The sequence below is a fragment of the Anguilla anguilla genome, chromosome 18 (genome assembly GCF_013347855.1).
Source record: "Anguilla anguilla isolate fAngAng1 chromosome 18, fAngAng1.pri, whole genome shotgun sequence".
In the NCBI taxonomy this organism is placed as follows: Eukaryota; Metazoa; Chordata; class Actinopteri; order Anguilliformes; family Anguillidae; genus Anguilla; species Anguilla anguilla.
The window spans coordinates 29,802,618-29,829,858 of record NC_049218.1 but is presented as its reverse complement, the minus strand read 5'-3'; the positions used below and the strand labels follow the sequence as shown (position 1 = coordinate 29,829,858).

Here is a 27,241-nt window from a genome sequence, read left to right as displayed (position 1 = left end):
TCATCCTGGTGTGGGCTGAAGAACCAAGTACCATGGCCAAGTGTGGAAAAGACTTGTTTGGGCTGAACTAAAAAGTATTGGTTTCACAATATGCCTGGAAAATACCTGCTCTCTCGTACCCATTACACTTAACAAGTGTACTTAAATGGCTAAATGTCATGCAGTTTCGCTAAACAAAGCATGGCACTTTTGAAGTGCAAACTGTTTCATTTTAGCATCACATTTTCCTAAATTTGCACAACAAAGTGTGGACAAAAAAAATTAGAATCGCTTTGCATATTGTGAAAGCAACACCCATTTCTTATTGGCCCAAATGGATCAAAGTCACATGTGATTGATTTAGACTAGCACCTCCACAGGGTGACGCAATATTAATCATATTGCCACCCAAGGATGCAGGGTTTGCCCTGGTACTGCCCCCCTGTACGAGAGCTGGGTGACTGTGGTCTGCCCCCCCTCCCCCTGCAGGGGTCCCAGCTCAGGCTGCAGGCTGGCTGTATGAATGGGCATAAATCTCAGATCTACCAGCTGTGTGTCTGTACATACAGGGCCCAAGGCCATATCATCACCAACATTACACAGACCAGATCTACAGACTGTGCATCTATACATACAGGGCCCAAGACCATATCATCACCAATATTACACAGATCAGATCCAGTGGCGTAGCCAGAAATGAAATTGCAGGTGGGCCTGAATAAAAGTGGGTGGGCCACACAATTCATTCCATAAATAGCTCAATAGCTGATTCAGATCTACTGCCTGTGCGTTTGCACATACCCGCACAAGGTCCCAGGGCCATGTCATCACCAACATTACGCAGATCAGTTCTACCGACTGTGTGTCTGTACATACAGACCCCAAGGCCATATCATCACCAACATTACACAGATCAGATCTGTGCGTCTGTACATACAGGGCCCAAGGCCATATCATCACCAACATTACACAGATCAGATCTGTGCGTCTGTACATACAGGGCCCAAGGCCATATCATCACCAACATTACGCAGATCCAATCTACTGACTGTGCGTCTGTACATACAGACCCCAAGGCCATATCATCACCAACATTACACAGATCCGATCTGTGTGTCTGTGCATACAGGGCCCAAGGCCATATCATCACCAACATTACACAGATCAGATCTACAGCCGGTGTGTCTGTGCATACAGGGCCCAAGGCCATATCATCACCAACATTACACAGACCAGATCCACAGCCTGTGCATCTGTACATACAGGGCCCAAGGCCATATCATCACCAGTATTACGCAGAGCTCTGACGGTCACTTCATTACCGCTCTTCCAGAACGAGCGGTCGAAGGCCTCGTTTGGCCCTCGGTAACGAGCAGAAGGCCTCGTTTGGCCCTCGGTAACGAGCAGAAGGCTTTGCGCAGACCAGTGCGATCACTCAGCCGCACGGTCCCATCCTGCCGCCCGCGTTTAAAAATGCATAACCGCTCAAAGGCTTTCCGGTTAAATTTAAACTACGGAGCCGAAACTCTTTGTAAAGATACATATTAACATCTGTTTGCTTGTAAGGACAAGCGGTATTCTTGGGGGGAAAAACGCCTTTTTGGTTTGAAGTAATATGGAATGTTATGAACTTGTTATTCGGTATAATAAAATGTAATACAATGCAATACAATATCTCCAAGTTCATGTGTATCATTTTTTAAATGTGGCTACACTGTGGCTAAATCATTTCACATGCGCTTTTTCAAATGATAAACAGATAAAATATGTAAACAAAAAATGATACAATTATATGTATAATACAATATTAGTATATACATCTGGATTAAATATTAAATACATACATTGATTAGACAGTTTTCAGATGTAATTCAGCATAAGCATCACACGCATCTCCTGGAATAATAAAAAAAAACATTGTGGCTAAAATGTAATTGCGTACTGTTATTGATTTTGAATAATAATGTGTGTCTGAACTAAACCAAAAATTGATATGGCTGTGCAGCGTTCATATTACCCAGGAGGTTAGGCCCCTGCTGGCTCCCGATTGGGTTTCTCAGGATTCTATTGCCCCGGAAATGATAGGAGGATTAGTACACAGCAAATCTACTGCGCTTCCACAGTGTGTGCGTTCCTAGTTCGTGTTATTCACCACCGTGACCCACACAGACTCTAAAATGTGACCTTCTGCGTGTTAAAGGAACTCTCACGATACTATCAGTTAGAACAAGTGCCCAGACTAAAGCATTTGCTTTCGCATAAATTCTACATATATGCTTATTTAATTTAATCACATAATTTTTTATATCAAATGATAGTTGTGATAATGCTGTGGCAAGTTTTCAGACAGTAAACATGGTCACACAAAATGTGAATTAATATGTGTGCTTAAATGCAAGCATGTGTGCCTTGTATATTAAAGAAAGAACACAGAAATATAACTACCGTGTAAGTAGATCGAGGCTAGAGGGCAAATGCTAATTACATAAAGCATTAGGTGTTTGGTTTGGGGTTAAACATCAGGGATTTGTGATTGTGGTTAAAACTAAGGCTGCACATAATTGAATAAGTGTTACGTAACACTAAACCGTTTTCTTTCACACTAATTACTCTGTTTTTTCTTATGTGTACATGGTTCTACTTCTGTAGTTACATCGCCACAACATTTTACTGCATATGCTGAGAGAAAATTACGTTGTTAGCACAAAGGTCACACTAATGGCTTTAATATGGCTGTAATATTCTTGTATAAGCCAAAAGCAATGGAAATTATTTTACCACCTTATTTTCACCAATACTGGACATTCTGACAGCTCAAAAAAAATAAAAATAATAATAATAATTCATGAGTAGGCCTACAGAAATTCATTAAACACACACATAGGGGCAGGTGCAGTATATATGTTTCTATATCCACTTATCCAGAAGCCATGTGCGATTGTTTTGTCTCAGTTGAGAAAATGTCATAAAAGCTTTTGTCATTGTGGGTCCTTGTCCTTGCTGTACTTTCAGAGATAGCATGAAATGCATATTTTAAGGTGATGTCTAAACACAGTCATGTGTTCAAGCACAGAGATAAAAAAGACCACGTGTCTGGGTTTCTCAGTGCTGATTTTTAATGACTGGGGTGAGACGTGTTTCTAAAGCAGAGATTCTCAGGTCCTGGAGACCCTTTGTTGGCTCGTTTTTGTTACAGCCAATTAATCAACGCTTGTTTGATTAATCAACCATAGTACTTCCTTTTTTTGTGAAAAAAGTATTTTTATTTTCGGAAAATTAAGGCATACATTACAGAGAAAATCTATAATGGGAGAGCATGTCTGTGACCCCCCCCCCCCCCCCCAAAAAAAAGGGATGGGGAGGGGGGATGGACAAACCCGACCCAGCCACCCTTGAGTGGTGTACAATAGAATGATAATACAACTAATTGCATACAGTAGACAGTATAGAGTGATGTGTGTATGTATGTTTACATGAACAAAGGTGCATTAGAAAACAGCCTCACTCAGTAGGTTGTACCAATGATTTGCACCAATGATAGCCTTCTGCCCAAGCCTCAGTCATACTTCCATTAGCTCCATGGATGCGACCTGTTTATGAATCCATGGGAATTACATATAGAGATATGTGAGGATCCACTGTTGTCAGCACACATAATGTGGAGGAATCCACATATTTACAAGCATCCTCTAGCTGCTGTGAGACCTGATAGTCTTTTCTGTTGATGTGATAAACTGAGATTAGAATGATCGCTGAGGAAGGATAGTGGTGGTGAGAGTTCAATATCTGGGTGCATGACCGTACTTCTTAAGCTTATTAACACAAATACACAGGCAGTGGCCACTTTATAAGGTACACCTGCTTGTTAACGCAAATAACCTGCTCCTCCAAACAGCGAAGCATGTGGCTGCAACTCAATATACAACCCACACATACATGATTAAGAGGTTCAGCCGTTTGACCAAACACTAGAATGGGCAAGGCATATGATCTAAGCGACTTTGACCATGTTAACATCCAGTGAGCGGCAGTTCTGTGGGTGAAAATACCAGATACCAGATCTCAATCCAATAGAGCACCTTTGAGATGAGGTGGAATGGGAGATTCACAGCATGAATGTGTAGAAAGTTGTGCATGAAAGTTGTAACCTCTTTCCAACCATTTTATATACGCCACATCACAGAAAATTAAAGTCTTATTCAATCCGATCGATTACAGAAAATTCATTATTAATCTGATCTGACCAAAAAGTCATGGGATGTAAATATGGGACATTTATTGTTGATTATACGCATAGCTGTTTCTGAGACTTAATATGGTCTTAAGAGGGTAAATCATACTTCAGTGAGTGTCTACTTAAAAACAACTGACAGTGTTTTTACAATCCAGTGAAAACTGAAAATACAGTTGCAACAAAATCTAGTACACACAGGTTTGACTCCAGAAAGTCCAGGACTACGCTTGAGCTCCTCTATTCCACAGCAGTTAACTGGTCAGCTACCAGAGGCCAGATAATGAACATGGTGATCAGGTCCTCTGGGCTACTTCTCTACCCAGGTTGCACAGAAGCAGTAACTAAGTTACAAATTCAAACCACACTTGGTGTAAGAAATGATGATATGTCTGTTTTATTGGACATAAAATGAAATGTTTTATTGTGCAAAAAAGGTTTTTTTTAAAATCTCAGATAGATAACAGGGAAGATGGGATATAAATTGGCAGCATATAATCCCCGTTGTACATTTTAAAATGTGATGTTAATGATTAGGTAAATATTCTGAATATTCTCAATATTATTAAGAACTATATTTCAAGTACATTCATTTTTACAACATAAAATCAGTTGGGAAGACTGCCAGGTGTTGTTACATTGATGCCCTTAATGTTGAGGGCTGGTGGAATATGGACAATCTTGCTGTGATTTCTAAAGATACCTATTTTACTGGATATGGTGTTGAAGCTGTGGCCTTTCCCATCATACTGGCTGTTGCGTTTTAAAAATCTGTTCGCCTCCCATTTTGAATCATAGTGGCATGTCTATCCCTTGCCTGCAGCGTCCTCTGACAGGCCTGGAGTGCGCTCCCTACGACGGTATTTCATCCGACTGCAATGCATCTGCAGAGCAGTGCGGCACCTGCACCGGGGCTACGCACACGGCACCGCTAGCGTGAGCACATTAGCACCGGTTACTGCCCGGAATAACCTGTCTAAAGAAACCCTCCCTCTCTGGACGGTGCTATATCCAAGTACGAGTTGCCCTGGGCAACCCCACAGCTCACAGTTTAATTACTGTACCAGGAAGAAGGCTGTTGTTTTTTATGATGCAACAATTTGTCTAGGAGCCAGATAGGCCAACAACAGGCTACCCTTAATTTAAACTGGGAATTTCCAAAGGGGATTTAAATATAAAATTCAGCTTTTAGTAAAGTGTTTGACAAGAACAACAAGCCCATAATTCTGATAAATGAGTTATGATCCTTAAAAAAACAGATGCCGTATGTGTGTGTGTTTAATTTATTTATTCATTCATCTAATTTAATGGACGTTCCTTAATTGTACACTACACTATGAGTAGCCAATACCATTAGTTTAATCACATATTTTCTATTTTTTATATTATTAATAGACCATTTGTTAAAATAATTTGGTTGCAGTAGATATAATTTTCTAAGATCTAGCATCTGCAGTATTTTGTATTTTTTTCACTGTAATTTAAATTTGTGATATTTCCATATAGTTAGAAATACTGCATGAGCAACATCTAAATTTCTATGGCAAAGTTTTTTTACGGTCATTATTTTTTTTATTGAAACCAAACTTATTTTATATATTCGACTGTGAACACACCATCGACATAAATGCAAGACCACACTTCAGGGGGAAACAGCAAAATAGATCTTTACAGCAATTCTCGCTCAAGTTGAGACGGGCTGATTAAATATTAATTCCGTGTTAAAAAAAATACAAAGGCCCAAGAAATCTCTCTATCTTTCCTCGAGATTCGGCCGAGCTCCTCCCCCTGGTGGCGCCTCAACTGATCAAATGCTTCAACTTGAATCGCTTCACAGAATATCACTTTTGTATAACAGGGTAACTTACAAGGAGTCAGACAACGGCGTATTTCATAACAAACCTGGACAAACGGGGTAAATATTTTATAATAATTAAGCCTGTGTCTTTCTGCGCTAACGGCAATGGGGAACGGATTCGGCACTCGTCCCTTCAGGAACGCAGCACTTTGGCTCTTGGTTCTGATCTTTGCTTCTGCCCTTCCCGGTGCAAACGCGGGGATAACGTGCAGATCGTGCCAGCCCGCGGTGGCTAAACCGCTTCCTCGGGAATTAGTAGGGGCTTATAAAATGGATACGGGAGAATCTGCAACAGGATCCGAAGAGGAACTTGGTATGAGACATGGAAACGGGGCAGCTGTAAATTATCCTAAAACTGACGGGACTCACCATCTAGACTGTGCATCACAGTCCCTCGATTGTGTTTCAGACCAAAACCAAGGGGATACAAGTCATCATTTATCTCGGAAACTGAAACCTGGTCATTTGAGTCAGACCTTCAGCCGAGGGCAGTCTGGCGCGATAGAAGTGCAGCTACGCGACTGGGAACTTTCAAAAATCTCAGATCTCAAAAAGAAACAAGGTGGCTTAACCGCAAAGACAGTTATCAGTCCAGTCATTCGTGATAAAACGATTCGCGATAACAGCTCCAGTAGTCTAAGAAGCAGTCGGAAACTTAGAAAAGAAACTAAGCCCACTTCCAAGCAAATCGGGGGTTCGCGGACTTGGGGCAGCCGGCGAGAGCGCAGCACCTCGTTGGCTGGGCGCAGATTCACTCGGTCTGCTTTCCGGGGCAGCAGTGAGGAGAGTCGGACAACCCATTCCCGACCGGACGAGCTGAAGCTGACCAGCTCCACATTCGCTTTGACAGGGGATTCTGCGCACAACCAAGCCATGGTGCACTGGTCTGGACAAAATAGCAGCGTAAGTGAAAACGTACCCATGAATGCAACAAAGATTTATGAACGCGTAGCTCGCATGTACCCAGACGCTGTGTAATGCCACCGCGATTAACTGTGGTTGTAATATATTTTAACTTAATTTTAGTCCTCAAGTTAGTAGAATGGATAGAGTACGCTTTATTGCCTCTGTCTTCGACCGGGTTCGGCCACAGTAACACACTGAGTTTAGATCCACTGGGGTTCTCATTAATAATTCAGTGTCGTATAGTTGCAGAATTGGGCGTAAGCATACTTTTGCCAGTTGGGCGGCGGCATACTTTTGCCTCCAAATTCTGCCGCAGTTAGTCCTTTATCTGATTCGGACAGGTTCACTAATGGTGTTTCCTAACAACAGGTAAGCAGATTGAACTGCAGCAAATACAGCAGTCTCAATGACCTCATCTTCTCCTCAGTGTCCCACGTGCTAAGGGAAACAGGTCTTCAATGTCAGTAATAGACAGAAACAATCTAGTGGTTCATTTTTACTGTTAAGGGCTCTCTCTCTCTCTCTCTCTCTCTCTCTCTCTCCCTCTCTCTCTCTCTCTCTTTCTCTCTCTCTCTTTCTCACTCTCTCTCTCTCACTCTGTGTGTGCTTAATGTACACACTCCACATGTGTACATTAAGCAGGTAAGCCATAATCACAGTATTTGTTGTCTGTGTCTTTTGTATCTATTCCTTATAATGTGTACCAACTCATATAATATTTCATATCATATGAAAACAAGGATTTTTGTACTCACATCACAGCTACCTGAAGAGCCCTAACAGACCTTACTGTCAGCACATCCGTTATTTTGCCATTCTTCTGATGCCCAAGGTTCTCCGCTCTGATGGTTTTCTTCAGACCGGACCCTTCGGGTACTTTGTTTCCTCTGCTCTGTTAGAAATGGTGATTTTACACTTTGTAGAGAACGTGAGACATGAAACACCATTCGCCGTTTCTACGACTGTTGTCGTCCGTAGGCACCATGGAAATAGATCCCAAGTACCACTGTAAAATACAGTTTCCAGGTCCCACACAGCTGGGTTTGTACTGCAAAGCTGAATATCACACCTCTTACTGTTAAAGTGCACTACAGGTGCTCACCTAATTAGACAAAAGCAGCAGTAATTGATTTCACTGCAGCTGTGGAACTAAAAAAAAAGAAAAGAAATAAAATAAATAAAAGTCCTTTTAACAGCCTCTGGCTTGTTCTGGGTGTGACTTTTATACAGTATAACTGATGCAGGATCAGCCCACTTCTCTTGTGTCAAAATCACTGAAGATCAGCTGATCAGCCCATCTTCTCTTGTGTCAAAATCACTGAAGATCAGCTGATCAGCCCATCTTCTCTTGTGTCAAAATCACTGAAGATCAGCTGATCAGCCCATCTTCTCTTGTGTCAAAATCACTGAAGATCAGCTGATCAGCCCATCTTCTCTTGTGTCAAAATCACTGAAGATCAGCTGATCAGCCCATCTTCTCTTGTGCCAGAACCACTGAAGGCATCATAATGCTGCAGTGATTGACATATGTGTGAAAAAGATGGCTAATGATGGGAAAAAACACGGTTTTCTGTTTCGTCTCAGTTGTGAAAATATGGACAAAGCTCATTTTCACATTTTCAGAGAAAATGGATATGATGAGTATTCTGAATGATAAACTCTTTAAAAATAAGTCATAGAAACGTGGTACGGTGAAGCAGCCAATGAATTAAAATAAACGGCTATGAGTTAAAATGATTATGTCTTGAGGTGCTGCAATCCAAGACATTTCCTGGGAAAAGACAGGCGACCAATGGGAAATAATCTTTGGTTGTTTTTATCGTGAGCGCATTATTTCTTGTCATCATTTTATTAACTAAGTGATTAATAGAGTGATGCACTATCTAACTTAATCACATAAAATTTGCATTGTAAAGCATTATTGAAATGCAGGTGAATCGTGATGGGGATAGCTGGGGAGCTGGGTGAAGTCTGATAGAGCTCAGGCAGTGATGTTGGCTGCTATTTCCTCTTCCTGTAGGAGTGAGGTAGAGTGCTGTTTTACATCTCTTTTAGTGAGTATGGTAGCAGGTTAGTTTTGCGGAGCAGAAGAGCCTGTCAGGTGATAATCACATCGCGTAACACAGCGACAGGCACGCCCTGGACGCTGTAGCCTTTCTGTTGTGTATTCCCGGCTGAATCACATCTGTGCCTCATGACACACGTGCATGGGTGCTCCAGCGTAAACACAACACTGCTTACTGTGCGGGACCATGTTGAAATGTAACACTGCTTTCTGTGAGGGACAATGTTGAAACACAACACTGCTTTCTGTGAGGGACAATGTTGAAACACAACACTGCTTTCTGTGAGGGACCATGTTGAAACACAACACTGCTTTCTGTGAGGGACAATGTTGAAACGCAACACCGCTTTCTGTGAGGGACAATGTTGTACATACTGGGACTGTCAAATTATATATGTCAAAACATCAAAATGAGCATTTAGAAGAAATCTCTGTCTGTCTGTCTGTCTGTCTGTCTGTCTTTTTGTCTTTCGGTACCAGAAAGCTCAAACCATTCTAATAGTCATGTGTATTAATAAGAATAAAGACTTACACTTTACTATTTTTCTTACTTTGTTAAATGCTTTAACGATAAATAATACCAAGAATACCAAACATAACTTTATGATAGCACATCATTAATATGTATTCTGTTCTTTTTGCTAACATTATTTTGCATAGTCACAATTTACATTACCTACATTTGCATACCCACATCCTAATGCACCACAATGTGCATCGGAACGGCAGCAAATGAACCAAATGCAATTTTATATAAGCCCACGAAGCAGCGATGATCAAATGTTTTATGGCACTACTTTCATAATAAATAAGTGATAGTGGTGAGGCTGGACTTTTTGCTCGCTGTTTATTTCAGTTTATTTGTGATAATGCAGGTGCTAAGGTCTATCAAACCTGTTTAGATTTGCTGTGAAATAGTACCGCAAAGCCATCTGCACAGAATGCATTATAGCAGATGGTGCTTGCTAGCTAAGTATTTATCATACGTGCTACATTTTGTTCTGTCCTCATATCCACTCCGCTTAGCCAAAAAAAGAAACTACACTATGTATGTTCGGTCAAACAGATAATGATTCATGTGGATTAAAAAAGCTGGTTCTTTAATTAATCATGGGGGGGGGGATGCCAAATAATTAATGGCGCTCATGAATACTAATCACGAGTCAACATACTGTTCTGTGGTGTTTGGCTAGCGTTTGGTGTCAGCGTTGTTGTTGCTTGTTAATTTAGGGGTGATAATGCGGTTTATTGCACTACCTCACGCTTCCTTCCGAGAATACAGAGCGGGAGAGAACGTTATTAGTCCTACTCTCGCCCCCTCACAGTACCGTCCCGAATCCTCACCTTACTCGGCACTTGCACAAGGGACTAGATTAAGAAATCACCTTATGATTTCCACAGTCTGTCTAGCAACGGTATCCCCTGCTGCATGCATTTGATTTGAATGGGATGACATTCAGTTTGAGCCTGACGTACTCTGCAGAAATCCAGCAAAGACCAATTTCTCATCCTGACCTCAAAGGATCTGCCCCCAGCCCCCACTTTTTAATACATGGCCTCCACTACCTGCACATATACAGTCTGCACTACCTGCAAATATACAGTCTGCACTACCTACACACATAGAGTCTGCACTACCTGCACATATACAGTTTCCACTACCTGCAAATATACAGTCTGCACTACATGCACATATACAGTTTCCACTACCTGCACTTATACAGTCTGCACTACCTGCTCATATACAGTCTGCACTACATGCACATATACTGGCTTCACAACCTGCACTTATACAGTCTGCACTACATGCACATATACTGGCTTCACAACCTGCACTTATACAGTCTGTACTACCTGCACATATACAGTCTGCACTACCTGAACATATACAGTCCATACTACCTGCACACATGCAGTCTGCACTACCTGAACATATGTGCAAGGCAACAACTTGATTTATTGTTCATCAGCTTATGCGTAAGATATTGAGGACTCCTACAGTCTCCAGCCTCTTCAAATTCCTAACTGCTTTTGATTTCGGTTCAGTGCATACGTTAACAAACATGACTGATTAAAGTAAGATTTAGACAAAAGACAAGGAAGAGTCAGCTTTAATTGATTCAGTACTCGTTTGATAAAGGATAACCAGAAGTCTACATCCCTGAGGAGTAGCAGGAAGTTATAGTGTCAATGCCAGGTCTGGATACTAGTGGTAGCGCACGCTAGCTCAAATTTATATTCCAAATCTACTTTTTCTAAAAACATATACTACGTTTAAAAAGATCTGTAATATGATTTATCAGGATGGGTTCTGATAAATTCATTGCAGTTCTTTGTAATTTCATAAATCGTTTTTCTCTTAGCAAAAGCATGACATTAGTTGTCTTTTAATAAAATTATATGGCAATTTAATGCTCCACAAAAATACAAGAATGCATATATGCATGTTGAGCAAAACACAAGGCTATAAAGAGAGATCTGAGTGGTTTGTTAGAGACGTGGAGTTGGAGTAAAATACCTGCCGTAAATTATCTCAGCTCAGCATGCCAGCAGACGAAATAAAAGACTCATTCCCAAAAGTTTTGTCTGACCTTCAGTTTTATTTAATCAGATATTCATCCTCCACAGCATGCATTCATGGACACTCTGTACCCCGAACGACTTCAGCCATTTCAAAACTCAGTAGGCACAAGGATGGAAATTCACATTAGCGGCTAATTGATATGAAGGACTGCACAAAAAGCTGTTATTTTTTAAATTTTTTTACAAGAAACCATACATATTATAAATAACACTATATACATTTTACTGTAACAACTACAAAAAATGAAATGTACGTATACATAATGTACATGTAAGTAATGGGCCTTCCCTATATAAACAAGACCAGGTTAAAACCTAGTATATGGTTGGACCGAACTGGCCGACGTCACAGACATGCGCGGTGTAACTTTATCACTCAGTCAGTCAGTCACAGACATGCACGGTGTAACTTTATCACTCAGTCAGTCAGTCACAGACATGCGCGGTATAACTTTATCACTCAGTCAGTCAGTCACAGACATTCGTGGTGTAACTTTATCACTCAGTCAGTCAGTCACAGACATGCGCGGTGTAACTTTATCACTCAGTCAGTCAGTCACAGACATTCGTGGTGTAACTTTATCACTCAGTCAGTCAGTCACAGACATGCGCGGTGTAACTTTATCACTCAGTCAGTCAGTCACAGACATTTGCGGTGTAACTTTATCACTCAGTCAGTCAGTCACAGACATGCGAGGTGTAGCTTTATCACTCAGTCAGTCAGTCACAGACATTCGTGGTGTAACTTTATCACTCAGTCAGTCAGTCACAGACATCCGTGGTGTAACTTTATCACTCAGTCAGTCAGTCACAGACATGCGTGGTGTAACTTTATCACTCAGTCAGTCAGTCACAGACATTTGTGGTGTAACTTTATCACTCAGTCAGTCAGTCACAGACATCCGTGGTGTAACTTTATCACTCAGTCAGTCAGTCACAGACATTCGCGTTTGTAGGGCTAGCCCCACTGTTGCGGTCCAGCCAAAAAGGACAAAAGCAGCACGTTAGCCCTGCTGTTGAATTATGCATGTTCGAGTAATTCATGAGGCTTCAGGGCACGTTGTGTTGATTTACTCAGAGACGGAGGGCTGGCAGTTGTATGAGTGTGATCGGGAGCCTTGGCAGAGCTGCTGAATGCTGTCGGAGTTCGTCAGACGGGACCTTTGCTCGTTCTGATGTGAGATTAATGGCAGGTGCTCAGGATGATGGAGGAGATGGCGTTTAGCGCAGGTGTGAGATTTGAGGCCGCGTGCCCTTGGAGTGCGTCCTGATGCCAGTACAGCACAGTGCAGTGGGAACTAAAACAAAAAAAGACTTTTCAGTGGCCTCACAGGGCAGTGGGCCAAAAACACTGGTTTCAGAATCCAGTCCTGGAGTGCTACGGGGTCTGCAGGTTTAACTCCAGTCCTGGAGGGCCGCAGGGTCTGCAGGTTTAACTCCAGTCCTGGAGGGCCGCAGGGTCTGCAGGTTTAACTCCAGTCCTGGAGAGCCGCAGTGTCTGCTGGTATAACTCCAGTCCTGGAGGGCCGCGGTGTCTGCTGGTTTAACTCCAGGCCTGGAGGGCCGCAGTGTCTGCAGGTTTAACTCCAGTCCTGGAGGGTCGCAGTGTCTGCAGGTTTAACTCCAGTCCTGGATGGCCGCAGTGTCTGCAGGTTTAACTCCAGTCCTGGAGGGCCGCAGTGTCTGCAGGTTTAACTCCAGTCCTGGAGGGCTGCGGTGTCTGCAGGTTTAACTCCAGTCCTGGAGGGCTGCGGTGTCTGCAGGTTTTTTGATGCGTTTCAGCACAAGTGAGTAAATTTAGACACTGATCTAAAGAGTCCACACACCTTGTTCTCAAGGCCTTAACTGGGTGTTGATTGAAAGGACACCTGCTGACACTGCAAGTCCTCCAAGACTTGAGTTTGACACCCCTGCCTCAAAAAAAATAAAATAAAATGCAATACACAAAGGCATTTTAGGTCAACCCCTGCAGATGAATGCAAGCCTTAATCTTTACAGTATCCAGGTCTGTCCCCGCCTCCTCCGGATTCCATTGGTTTTTTTTTCTCTGTGTGAGGGAAATTGCTGCCGGTGTTGTTGATTTCAGCCATGTCATCAATTCAGCGATGTAAGATTGCAGTGTTACCTGGCCGAGGCATGTAAAAAGATTACATTACTCAGTGTTTGGCATGTGGAGAGAATTCATAAGGCTAGCTAAGGCCCTCCACTTAGCCCAGCCGTGAGAGCTGCCTGCTCTCAATCTGGGGAAGAGAAATAAGGCTGGGCTCTGTGTGTGCACATTAGTGGTTTCCCTGAGCGCGGGTGCTTTTTGCAACTCGGATTGACAGCGCTGATAGCTGGCGGGATTGGAGGACGGTCCGCGGTCTCTTTAGCGGAGAAAGCCTCGTCTGCCGGCCGATCGGGGGCAGAAGAGTTTTGGCGTTCCGAAGAGCGACGTGCCTGAAATTGAGCGAAGACCAATCTGTAACCCCCAGGAAGGTGGTGGAGAGCACGGCAGCCACAGATGAGATGCACCTGAAGTTAATTGAGCCAGTCAGAGACCGGGTGCCATTTTCTATTAGCAGCCACACATGAGATGCAGCTGAAGTAAACTGAGTGGTTCAGGGACTGGACACCATTTTGGATCGGCAGCTGCAGGTGAGATGCACCTGAAGTTAACCGAGCGGGTCAGGGACTGGGCGCCATTTTGGATCAGCAGCCGCGGATGAGATGCCCCTAAAGTTAACTGAGCGGGTCAGGGACTGGGCGCCATTTTGGATCAGCAGCCGCGGATGAGATGCACCTGAAGTTAACCGAGCGAGTCAGGGACTGGTCGAAGGCCGCGGGGCCGAGGGAAATGGCAGTGCTGGGAAAGTAGGGGCTGCACTCTTGTCTCTGCTGCTCGTTTCCAATAAACACCACGGCAAATGCCGCCACTAACCCCGGGTTTATGTGATGAAACAAGCGCTCTGCTGAAAATAGGCTTTACCAGGTTAGCTGACAATAGAACTGGATTTAATGTGTTCATGGCTGTGAATAACTGTTACATCATGTGTATTGTACCTTATAAGACCTGTGTTTTGTAGTTGTTCCAATGACCTTCGGTATGCACTTATTGTATGTCGCTTTGGATAAAAGCGTCTGCCAAGTAAATGTAATGTAATGTAGAATATCCCTTTATTTATAAGAGCTTTGTCTTTTTCTTCTTATTTTTCATAATCTTTCTTTTTTCTTTGACCCATCACATCTGTACTGAGTCATGGCAGCCTGTTTACAGTAACCATGTACAGTACTGTATATCACAAGAAGTAGGATGTTATATATCAAAATTACGAAATATAAATATATCCCTTCCGTTAGGGTTTCAAGTGAATTTAAGAATGTCAGGATTGAAAAATAAAAATAACCTATTTGGTGTATGGTGAGCAGAGTCTATTTTTTATTTATGAAAAAAAAACATAAGTCAATTCACAAGGACATTTTTAAGCATCTCATTATATTTTCTCAGCCAATGAGGTGACTTGAGAGCCTGTACTGGAGGACAAGAGTGGCAGACTTGAGAAAGCCCTCAGGGGATTGGAGGAGAAGCGATCAATCTTGCGCGGGTAATTGACATTCCTTCAGGGTGTTATTAAACTTCCTGCTACTCTCCCCTGTTGCTCCTTGAGTGACTGGACGTGGGCTGCCCGTGGAAGTCCAGCTGAAATCTAGAGCACCTGGGAAATGGTTTACGACTGGAAAAAAACTGAAGCAGATCACCGTAATATACTCAGATCCAAGTGCATTAGGCAGCAGAGACAAGGTTGGCCTCGTGCCATTCTTGTTGATTTTGGCATTACAGAAATGACCAAAAAAAATAAATAAATAAAATTTAATTGTCAGTAAATACCATCACATCGGTATGCGCAATGTGTGTTCATTTAGAGATTCTTCTGTGATGTGTTACATCTTCCCAAACATAACATCGGAAAAAAAGAAAAAAATACATTCCATTAGGGTAATATTTCTGCAGAAATGTTGTGAATTATTCTCTATGCGTCAGTGTTTACTGTTTAATGATTGCATTCAGAGGTTATGGGAAACACACGACGACTTGTTTACCTGTTAATGTACATCTGTGTGTGTGTGTGTGTGCGTGTGTGTGTGCGTGTGTGTGTCTGTGTGTGTGGGCCAATCAATTATCGCCTACTTCCTGGAGTTCAAGCTCTAGTCAGCTGGTTGTGAACAGATTGAGTTAAGCAATATTAATATTAAATGAGGATTTAAAAAAGAATTCCCTGGAAAGCAACATCAAACAGTTACCTTGACAGACACAGGCCTTGCTAAAGCAAGGAATGGCTGGTCCAGGTGTGAATAAATATTATAAATAAATAATGACAAAAAGGGCAGTATGAATATAAGTACTTCGCAGGTGGGCGGTGGGGAAGATAAGAGTCCTTTGGCTTTCGTTTCTCATAATTGTTATTTTTGTTTTTAATCATAATGTCACTCACCGCACAGAGTAGATCTTACATGACTATCTTCAAGAGTATCATAGAAGATCTATTTGAGAGATATGAACTGAAATTATGCAGTAGTTCGCTCAGCAGAGAGCCATGAAATTACTCTGAAAGGTTTAATAATGGACTCCTGAAAACTGATAATCTGGAAATACCTGCAAAAAGCCAGGTTTTTTTTAATAAAAGAAAATCCCTCCATGACTTTTTGAAGTAGAATGCTTTCATGACTTTCTCCAGAAGCTGGGGTTGGGGGAGGGGGGTGTATGTGGAGTGTGGTTTGGATTTCAAAACCACCCCCCTCACCCCTAATTAATTCCTGGCTACACCACTGGCTTTTGCTGGTAAGTTGACCTGCCATTTCTCCTTGTCACAGCCTCTGCAGTTACCAGCAAGCCATTTGTCTCCATTAAAGCCTGAATTAGAGTTTGCTAAATGATACATCTTGGATGGACCCCAGCCTGAAGGGACCGCCAGCGCCAGGGTCTGTTCTCACCTTTGCTGGATTAGGTGTTAGTGCCCGTGACATCGGCGCTGAGTAATTAGACCTGTCCTTTCCTCTGTCATATTTACCCACAAGGCTTTACTTCTGTGTCACAATATCCTCGCATATTATTAAGTGGTTCTGGAATAATAATCGCATTAGCGGCTGTTATGTGGTCTAATTTGCATGTTAAACAATTCAGGAAGTGCAGGAGGTGAAATGATGAGTTGGAAGAAGTTGTGTTCTGCATCAGGCTTACCTCATTAATGTTTCAGGTGTTGCAGTTAGGGGCCAGGATCAGGTATAATTGGGTTGTCCTCTAAACAGCAGAATACTCCAGAGTGCTAGCTAGGTGCTGGTTAAGGAGGCAGCTTGGTGAATTCTACATTGTTTTGACACGGGTTGCATTTCAACACGCTCCCTAGTCGGCTCCTGCCTTTCAATTGGGTGGGAGGGAGTAACATGACTTCCATGGCAATGGTCCGTTTCAGTCCTTGTGGCCTGAACAGTGTGCCCTTCTAAGGGCTATTTACAAAGTTTAAACCCGTATACTTTTTAGAGCAGTGATACTTACATTCTATACCCAGATATCACATCACTTAAATATATGAAGAGGGAAATATGGTAAACATGAACAATTTAAATCTTTTTGCAGGCATCTTTGTAGTTCTGCTGTATATAATTAACCTTCACCTGTGTGTGTTGCATCATTTACAATGTGTAACAAAGCTAAATTACAAGCAAGCATTGCAATGCATGGTGTTTATTGATATCATCTTGCACACCTCTCTTCTGAATTTATTGTGTACATGTTGATACTTTAAACATCTAGATTAGCTGTTTGTCTGTATGGGGAGTTGAGTGACACTGTACATTACATTACATTACAGGCATTTAGCAGACGCTCTTATCCAGAGTGACTTACACAACTTTTTTTTTTTTTTTTTGCATTGCATCCATTTATACAGCTGGATATATTCTGAAGCAATGCAGGTTAAGTACCTTGCTCAAGGGTACAACGGCAGTGTCCTACCTGGGAACTGAACCTGTGAACTTTTACAAGACCAGCTCTTTACCCATTATTATGGGAGTGGCCATTTCATGAAGGTGGATCAAACAATTAGCTTATCTTCCAGACTTCTACATAAATGGATGGTGATCTTTGATTTCTCAAAACAGTTTCATATCAGATGATTTGGGTAATGGAGTCTGCTCTCAGCCACCTTTGTGACCCAGCGTTAGGGAGCGCTGGGCCAGGTGTTCTGCGGGCTTTACGTGAATTAGCATGATTCATCCGGAACTTCAGGTCAGCGCGCCATTCTGCTTTAGCACTGTAGTAACCACGGCAACCTTTCAGCTTGTGACATCAGTCTCAACAGGATGATTTAAATGGAACCTCTGAATTGCTATGATTCTTTAATAAATACGGCAAGTAAAAAACTCCTCTGAAATTCAAATCCCTGTTGTGGTGCCTCTTAATATATATGATTTCATACTGCTAAAATGAAACTTGGTAGTGTTATTTTGCTAAATTTACCCATTTTTAAGAGTTGTTTTTTATTTATTTATTTTTTGATAGCTGAATGTACTGAATATTCTATCACCTTCAGTAGACATTTATTTATATGATCATGTTAAAACTTGGCTTCAACTGGCATTGTGCTATGATGGAATCAAACTCATGAATACCATAAAATGGTTCTACTTTCCTTTCAAATGGTCTTTTTAGCAAGATCCAGAGGTAAAGACATATTTCCATTCAGGAACTGCAAATAAACCACAAACAAAAACAAACCAGCCTGAACAATTTCTAGTTCCTGTGTTAACTGAAGTATGCTTAGAGTGACTCAGAACATTAGGTTAGCAGCTAATGAGTTGAAGATGTTAAGGTACACTAGAAAATAGTTATTCTCACGGTGCAGAAATACGCAGGTCAGTCAAGTGACTACTTTCTACTATGGCTAATGTGACAGTAACTGTAAGAAACTTTGACGATTAATTTATGAATTTACAGAAACATTTTTATGAGTCAGAACATGGGCATCTGAACAAAATAATGTTTATTTTACACTGTGATTTTTAACCCCCACTAGTCGAACTAGTCGACAGTTTGTACTCAGGAAAAGGGGAAAGCCGCTTATTCCAGATTTGTTTTTAAGATGCCCTTGGGAAATAGCCGGAAGACTCGTATAGCATATAGGTTAATACCTGCAGTGTAGATTGGGCTGCTGTTGCCATGAAGATTATAAACTGTGGGATTTTGCAAATTGCCGGGGGTGACAACCATTCTGGACGTGCGATACATTGTAAGCAGCCTGGGCGTGATTGGTTAGAACAGCAGAACACTATGTTCAGAAATATAACTTAAATTAGCCTGTACTAAATTCACCTTCTAACCCTGTGAACTGAACTGGTTACTCCAGCGATGGGTAAGTTGGGTGTTGCCACAGTGCCATCTTGAGAAGCAAATATTTAATGGTGCTGGAAACAAACTTGACTGACGTTCCACACAAAGGACTGCAGATGCATCCAGCATGATCAGCGAACAAAAAGCAACATCTGTCTTTATTGTACGTAACGCCCCCTTGTGAATATGAGCAACTACAGTGCCATCTCTGGTAGTCTGACAGACGCATATCGCATGATAGATGTGACAGACGCATATCGCAGGATAGATGTGCAGCGTCTGATCTCCACAGTCTAATTAATCTCCGGTCTCATCTGCTCTGATAGGGAAACTCAGGTAAGGGTGGTTCTGAGAAACGCACATCGTAGTCTGAGCAAGTAAACCGCGCCAGAGTCGTCCTGCTTGAGTGAGCTGTGGCTGAGAGAGAGAGACTAGAATCAAAACAGTCACATTCGTCACGGAGAAGAAACATGACACTGTCATAGAGCTTTAGCGTTGACTATGTAGTGCTCTCCTCATACAGTGTTCACGCATTTCCCAAGAGACAGAAAGCCATTTATTTTTCCTGGTCGGTTACTCAAACAAAACATAGATTAATTGAGGTTGGACTTATGCAGTACAAAGCCACCCATTTTATTTTAATAGCTGTCAGCAGACTTATTTAATTGAAGGAAGCATTTTCAGACAAGATCTCGGGTTGCAAATCACCATGCCCTTTACTCATTAATTTCAATGTGTATTTGACATTCTGTTTTTAAGTCCGTTGAATGATCTTTTGAATTTGACTTTAAATGCTTTGGAAATGAAAACGATAAATCACAGAGGCGCGTTGTTTTCTTTATGGAAATAGACAAGTTAGACGACGTTATAACGTGAAAATGGGAAGATTCTGCAGACCATGGTTACTGCTCCCGGAAAGGAAGTTTATTCGCCACACAGGCTGGGAGCAGGAACCACTGTGTGGAGACTTCTCCAGTTTTCACGCATTACCTCGATCCTGCACCTGTGCGATTCTTTATTTGTGCTTTCTTCTTTTTAGTACGTTATGAAGTATGATACTTTTTAACGTTATGAGAAACAAGAAACTTTGATTTGTGAGCTTCTGCGAGCACTTTGAAATGTGCAATGCAAGATCGAGTGCTTACGGCAGTTTGTGGCAGTTTCACGGACGTCCGCAGGTTTTATTTTCTGCAGCACGCTCAAAGCAGTGAAACCCTAGTTGGGCCTTTTCGGGGGTTGTGTCGGAATCCTCCTTCATTCCGACGGTCGTTTCTAATGCAACAGCGGCTAACGGCTGCAGTTTTTGTTATATCAGATTTTGAAGATGATTATTTTTGTCACTGCATAGGCTAGTCGTTTTCACTTCAAATTGGTCAGTTGGTTAAGTCTAATTTTGCCCGGATTGACCTTATCCACACAAGCAGTAAATCTTGATTTAGAGCGTGCATACAATTTTACTCTTATTTGTTTTCATCAAGCACCATTTGCACAAATAGTCTGTATTGAAATGAAACAAAAATGTGCTTATTCTAATAATGCACTGTTATGAGTTATGTATAAACCTAGCAAGCAAGACTATACACCCAATAATAAAAGATATCTAAGATTATGCAAGGTTTAGAGATGTAAGCACCATTTTGTGTTCTAGTCCACGACCCAAACTTTTAAATGGTGGTTTTGTTATTTAGGCCTGTTATCAAGATCTACACCTGCCATACATGCCCTCATTTCTGCACTGTTGCCTTATGCAAAACTTTCCCTAAGAGCCAGTGAGGAATCCACACTGTGTGCATTAGTTTGAGGATGTCTGTATTTGTCTTGGGGAATGTGTGTTTACACTGGTACAGTATAGAATATAGTGCATGTTCCCTCCCGTGGAGCGCTAAGTGCTGCTGGTGTGTGAGAATGCTCAGTGTCGGGGATTCTGAGCACACGCGCGGCACGCGCTCCGTGCTCTCTTGAGCCCTCGTCTGAGCGCGCCCCGAGCGCCTCCGCTTTCAGAGGTCACGTGACAGCGCACCGCGGTGACTGTGTTACCCGGGGCCTGATGAGTTTCCCCCTCGAACCCCTCACACCTGTGGGCCGCGTGCTGAAAAGCCTGCTTGGCTGCTCTGGAGATCCCGCTGTCATACTTCTCAGCTGAAGAACTCCGAAAAACAGAATCGCACCTGAAGCAACTTCCTGCCATCGAGGATCCTTCAGAGACCGCAGTGTCAAGAGCGATATCACTTTTTTGGGAAGCCAAAATTTTTTTTTTTTTATAAAAATGATATGCTGTGATTGTTTCTTCTCCATTTATTGTTCTTCTTCCAGAAACTTCCTGGTTGTTCACGGCACACCCTGAATAACACAAGTCTAATATATAACATTTTTAAACGGGACCAGGCTGCAGATCTATTCTTGCCCTTGAATCAGGCCTCATGAGAATAAGACTTGACCATTACTGAGAGCCGTTTTAAGAGATTACCGCTTTTCTGATAAAATGCGTAATTATGCGAAACAGAGGATCTTTTCGCCGAGCAGGCCCATGCACTGACCTTTGGAGAGGCGGAGGTTCAAGCTGTAAAACGGTCTCCCCCTGTGTATGCGTTTGCATGCAATACAGTATTTTCAAACCGCGTTTCACTACAGACCCCCTGTGCACACTATAATTTCTTTCAATTTGAGATCAACATGTCATGTAGCAAACTGAGCTAGTTGAGCTGTATTAGATACTTCATACCCCCTCATACCTCCCTGCCCATGTCCTGTTTATATTACTATGGCACATCGGATGAAATACAGGGTGCCGAGAAGACAGTCACACTGTGGAGGCCTTGGTTACAACAGTGGGCTGATGCTAGCTGGCACAGAGTTAACTAACTTAGATACGCTAATAGCTGCTAATGCATTCAGCTGAAAATGTGGATATCGCTTTTGCTAGTGATTTCATCATGCATACCTCTCTCTCGGCTGGTCAGGAAAGACAAGGCAAAAACAGAACAAGAAACCGTTCACCGCCTGCCACGCTGAGCCAGGTTTGCAGGGCGCAAGCACTTAACACCCTTAACAAAAAAGTACACATAAAAAATAGCTGACTTTCATGGACAGGTGCCTGGCCTCTGATTTTAAAAAAAGTTTTAGAAGTTAAAAAAAATTAAAAAATACGTAGCCGAAAGGGCAAAAACCTCACCTCAGGCCTACCTGTGCACATGTCTGTAGCTGTGAGTCAGGCCTATCTGTGCACGTGCCTGTATCTGTGAGTCAGGCCTATCTGTGCACGTGTCTGTAGCTGTGAGTCAGGCCTATCTGTGCACGTGTCTGTAGCTGTGAGTCAGGCCTATCTGTGCACATGTCTGTAGCTGTGAGTCAGGCCTATCTGTGCACGTGTCTGTAGCTGTGAGTCAGGCCTATCTGTGCACATGCCTGTAGCTGAGAGTCAGGCCTATCTGTGCCTGTAGCTGAGAGTCAGGCCTATCTGTGCACGTGTCTGTAGCTGAGTCAGGCCTATCTGTGCACGTGCCTGTATCTGAGAGTCAGGCCTATCTGTGCACGTGTCTGTAGCTGTGAGTCAGGCCTATCTGTGCACGTGCCTGTATCTGAGATTCGGACCTGTCTGTGCCTGTAGCTGAGAGTCAGGCCTATCGGTGCACATGCCTGTAGCTGAGAGTCAGGCCTATCTGTGCCTGTAGCTGAGAGTCAGGCCTATCTGTGCACGTGTCTGTAGCTGAGTCAGGCCTATCTGTGCACGTGCCTGTATCTGAGAGTCAGGCCTATCTGTGCACGTGTCTGTAGCTGTGAGTCAGGCCTATCTGTGCACGTGCCTGTATCTGAGAGTCGGACCTGTCTGTGCCTGTAGCTGAGAGTCAGGCCTATCTGTGCACGTGTCTGTAGCTGTGAGTCAGGCCTATCTGTGCACGTGCCTGTAGCTGTGAGTCAGGCCTATCTGTGCACATGTCTGTAGCTGTGAGTCAGGCCTATCTGTGCACATGCCTGTAGCTGAGTCAGGCCTATCTGTGCACGTGCCTGTAGCTGAGTCAGACCTATCTGTGCACGTGCCTGTAGCTGTGAGTCAGGCCTATCTGTGCACGTGCCTGTATCTGAGAGTCAGGCCTATCTGTGCACGTGCCTGTAGCTGTGAGTCAGGCCTATCTGTGCACATGTCTGTAGCTGTGAGTCAGGCCTATCTGTGCACGTGCCTGTAGCTGAGTCAGGCCTATCTGTGCACGTGCTTGTAGCTGTGAGTCAGACCTATCTGTGCACATGCCTGTAGCTGTGAGTCAGACCTATCTGTGCACATGCCTGTAGCTGTGAGTCAGGCTTATCTGTGCCTGTAGCTGTGAGTCAGGCCTATCTGTGCACGTGCCTGCAGCTGTGAGTCAGGCCTATCTGTGCACGTGCCTGTAGCTGAGAGTCAGGCTTATCTGTGCACGTGCCTGTAGCTGAGTCAGGCTTATCTGTGCACGTGCCTGTAGCTGTGAGTCAGGCCTATCTGTGCACGTGCCTGTAGCTGTGAGTCAGGCCTATCTGTGCACGTGCCTGTAGCTGTGAGTCAGGCCTATCTGTGCACGTGCCTGCAGCTGTGAGTCACACTTTTTTCTGTAAAAATACTCACATAGTAAATGACCAGATCTTTTGCCAAGACCAGATCCTTCCCCCAAACCAATGCATCAGCATTTTTTAAATTAAAGTGGCGAAAGTTTTAAAGAAAATCCAATTCCATTTAACCCGAGGGTTCAAGCATTAAGCTCTGCTCCTTGTTAAAGTGAAAATTAGAGAAAAAAACAATGTCATCCATCCTGGATGTTTTGGAAATCTGAATTTGTTTGGTCATTGCAGTGTTATTATATATATATATATATATATATATATATATATATATATATACATACTCAATGTTGGAGTAATATCAGATATCAGAGTGAATGCATTTGGACAGTAATGCTTTAACAAAAAAAATGCTTAAACAAAATATGAATACAGAAATAAATTTATAGGCTAGATGATCCATTCACACCAGAGATTTCAATGAAACATGAAACATGTGCATCACATTCAGTGATGTTTTCAGAATTTGATTAAACACAGTTGCTTATTCCCTATTCTCTCTACAATCTAACTGAAATTAAATGAAAATTGTTTCTCTGGTTTATCCTTGTTTTTACTTGGTTAAAATTGTTTTTTGTTTCATCACTTCAATATGAATTATTTCTGAAAAAGAAAAAAGCCAAAGTGGATGGAATTAAATTCTTTTCGTCATTCCTGTCTAATTTTAGCTGTACTATTAACTTAAATGCATCTTAGTTTCTACATTGAACTCACATAACGTTCCAATAATATTCTAATACAGAATAAGTAAAAATCCATGATTCACAACAAAAAGTTTTTTTATGATTATTAGTATTTTTCTATATTCAAGTTTCTTATGTACATTACATTTTCTAGCTTCATCTAGTAGGTATTCGTGAACCAAGATTGGGCAGTTGGAAGAATTACATAAAATGATAGACACATGCACACAAACACACACACACGCACGCACACACACACACACTCACACGCACACATGCACACACTCGCACACACACTCACACAGTCTGGAAAGCGTTGGATACTGCAGAGCGACTTCCAGACCAGCGGGTTCCAAAAAGCACCTGCGCTCACAGCATCTCTACTCTGCATCTCCACTCAGACTAGCCTATACCTGTTGCTTTTTACTGAGACGCTGTGCTGTTGCTTGTCATTTCCTGGACTGAAAACAATTCATTTAATCCCAACGGTGTTCCCATCGATGTCTGGAGCACCCATGTGCACTGTTTTCTTGGACGGCGAGCTGGCGACTCTTCTCCAAACTGTCATGCCGTGCGGAGCGCTACCCCAGTTACCCCCCCGTCTGAGGAGAGCCGCGCTGTCCTGCAGTGCAGCCCGGCTTGTGAGAAATGGCCATTTCCCTCCCCTGCCGTAACCGTAGGAACAAGGGATGCAACGGTTCATGGGGAGAACAAGCACGAAACCGTCCAGACCCACGACGCAACATGGCGAACTATATTTTTTGGTTGGTTTTACGCGGTCATATATGGCAGTTGGTTCTCTCAGAATTCTGACTGATAGGCAGGTCAGTATTTTCACTGGAGACTTGATACATCCCACCTTATAACTTCAAAGTCCCAGGTAATTTGTGAATGGCTTAAACGGATTTTGAAAATAGACACTTCATGCTATAATCATGATAGTGGCAATGACTGTGCTGTGAAGTTTAGGTAGCAAACAACAAGGCTGAATCCTTTTGACGTAATTTACATAGAAACTATATGCTCAGATCGCCTAGTTTCACTCACTGTGGCAATCTTCTAATGGAACTTTTGCCGTTTATTGAGGGTGTGACAGAAAATTTCGGTGCCGCTGACTATAATCAAATGTTTTTCACATTTACCGTTCGATTGAGCAAGTACCATTCACAGTACATTTTTATGGGTTAGTGCTGTCAGATTGTGCTAGGTACTTTACATTAACCTTGGCGATCAATGAAGGCTAACAGCACAGTACCACTTCTACCACCATTGTAATGAACTAAAAAAAGGCTACAAACTACCTTTTCTATGAGAAATGTGTTGTCGAGCTCACGCGCGTACACTGCTGGCGACATTCTAAAGCTCCGTTTTGCCCTCTGTACTATTATAGCTAGGTAGCTATGGCACGTCCTCACCTCTGTAATGTTATTTGTTGTCCTCCATGTGTCCATACATCTATATCGGTGGTTGTATCTGTGTGTCCTTAGCTCCTACTCATGCGTGCAGGATAGCATCCATATGTGCGAACTAAGTTAACTAAAGTAGGTGATCCGTACGTGCTAACTAGGTTAGCGCAACGCCTTTATCTGTCTGCATAACGTTACTTTAGGCAACCCTAACATGTTTGCGTTTTGCCTACTCCTAATAAACGAAGCACCACCTGTGCATGCGTCCCGTTTCTCCTACTCCTACTAAACGAAGCACCACCTGCGTATGCGTCCTACTAAATGTTCCTCTCAGATCGTCCGTGAGTGAGTGAGTGAGTGAGTGTCCACAATTTGCCATGCATAGCCCACGGTGCCAGTTCCTGCGCGCTGTGGGAAAAAAACTGAACCGTTCGGTTCGTCACCCACGGCTTGGTTCGCACATCTTTGGTCTAGTTCACTTCTTTCACAAGGCCCTAATGTCCAGCTACACTACCGGTCAAAAGTTTTCGAACACCTCCATTTTTCCAGTTTTGAAATTTATGCAACTGTCTCAATGTAATTAAAGCATAGAACAAATAAACAATTGGTGATAAAAAAGAAATAATGTAATCGTTTTGTTGAACATAATTTAATCTAAACTTGTGACTCATCAACACTTTATACAGACAGAAGGTTTGTAAGTAATCAACAAAAGTTGGGACACCTGTAGGAATTGTTTGCATCAACTTTCATGGCTTAATTTACTTCAATTGCTGCAGAAAAGCTCTAAGTTGTTAACCCATTCCTTGTTCCCTGAAAAAGGCATTTTTTATAACTCCATTCCATAACATGGAATGTACATTATTTTTCAGTTTTTGGTCATCTAAACTTGTTTTTTTAACCTTTGGAAGTTTACCGCTTACGTTTGTACCATTTCAGTTCATTCACTGGACTTGAACTGCTTAAATTTCAATAAAACTGGAAAAATGGGGGTGTTCTAAAACTTTTGACTGGTAGTGTATGTTATTGAAATAGGCACTCACAGCTTTTAAAAAAAATCCCCATGTAACCCATGGTTATAATTGCCATTTCCATTTGATGTCATGCAAAATACAAGGATAATTGCTTTCATCAAAAATCCAGCAGAACTATTAGCACAGCGAGTGCAGCTTGCAGCTGAAACACTGTTCAGCTGGTCAGTTTGCCAAATGGCAAGTGCCAGAGAAAGTCCACTGACATGGCCTGTATCCGCTGTTCAGGAGCGCTGTGGGTTTAGAGTTAACAGGGGTAGTGCTGTGGAAAAAGGTGGTAGATAAAACAACGTTTGAGCGCAAGCGTTGCTTCGCGAGTTTGCCATGTTCTATGGGCAATGTGTGGAACATGATAGCCTATTTACGTTGACATCGCCATATTCATACATGACATACCTATTCATTTTGGTACAGTTAAATACTGGGTTTAAATTAAGTGGATAGACCTATTATTCCTTTCAGAATTTACGGTCTTTAATCTGGAGATTGAAATGAACGATTGCATACTTGTCTAATGCAAGTTGAGGTTATGCTATAGTTTATGGC

General features: G+C 42.5%; 1 protein-coding gene across 3 annotated transcripts in view; it reads left to right on the top strand.

The window, feature by feature from the left end:
* The first annotated feature begins 5,891 nt into the window (after positions 1-5,891).
* The window catches only part of LOC118218442 (VPS10 domain-containing receptor SorCS1-like), a 142,466-nt gene continuing 121,116 nt past the window's right edge, over positions 5,892-27,241 (top strand). The window contains exon 1 of one of the 3 annotated variants that reach the window (XR_004763414.1): positions 5,892-6,971. Coding sequence is in view for 2 of the 3 variants with exons in the window: in XM_035401089.1 (XP_035256980.1) it covers positions 6,174-6,971 (798 nt within the window). In the remaining variant the exon portion in view is untranslated. The remainder of the gene's footprint in view (positions 6,972-27,241) is intronic. The other 2 variants (XM_035401089.1, XM_035401090.1) reach the window with 2 other exon arrangements.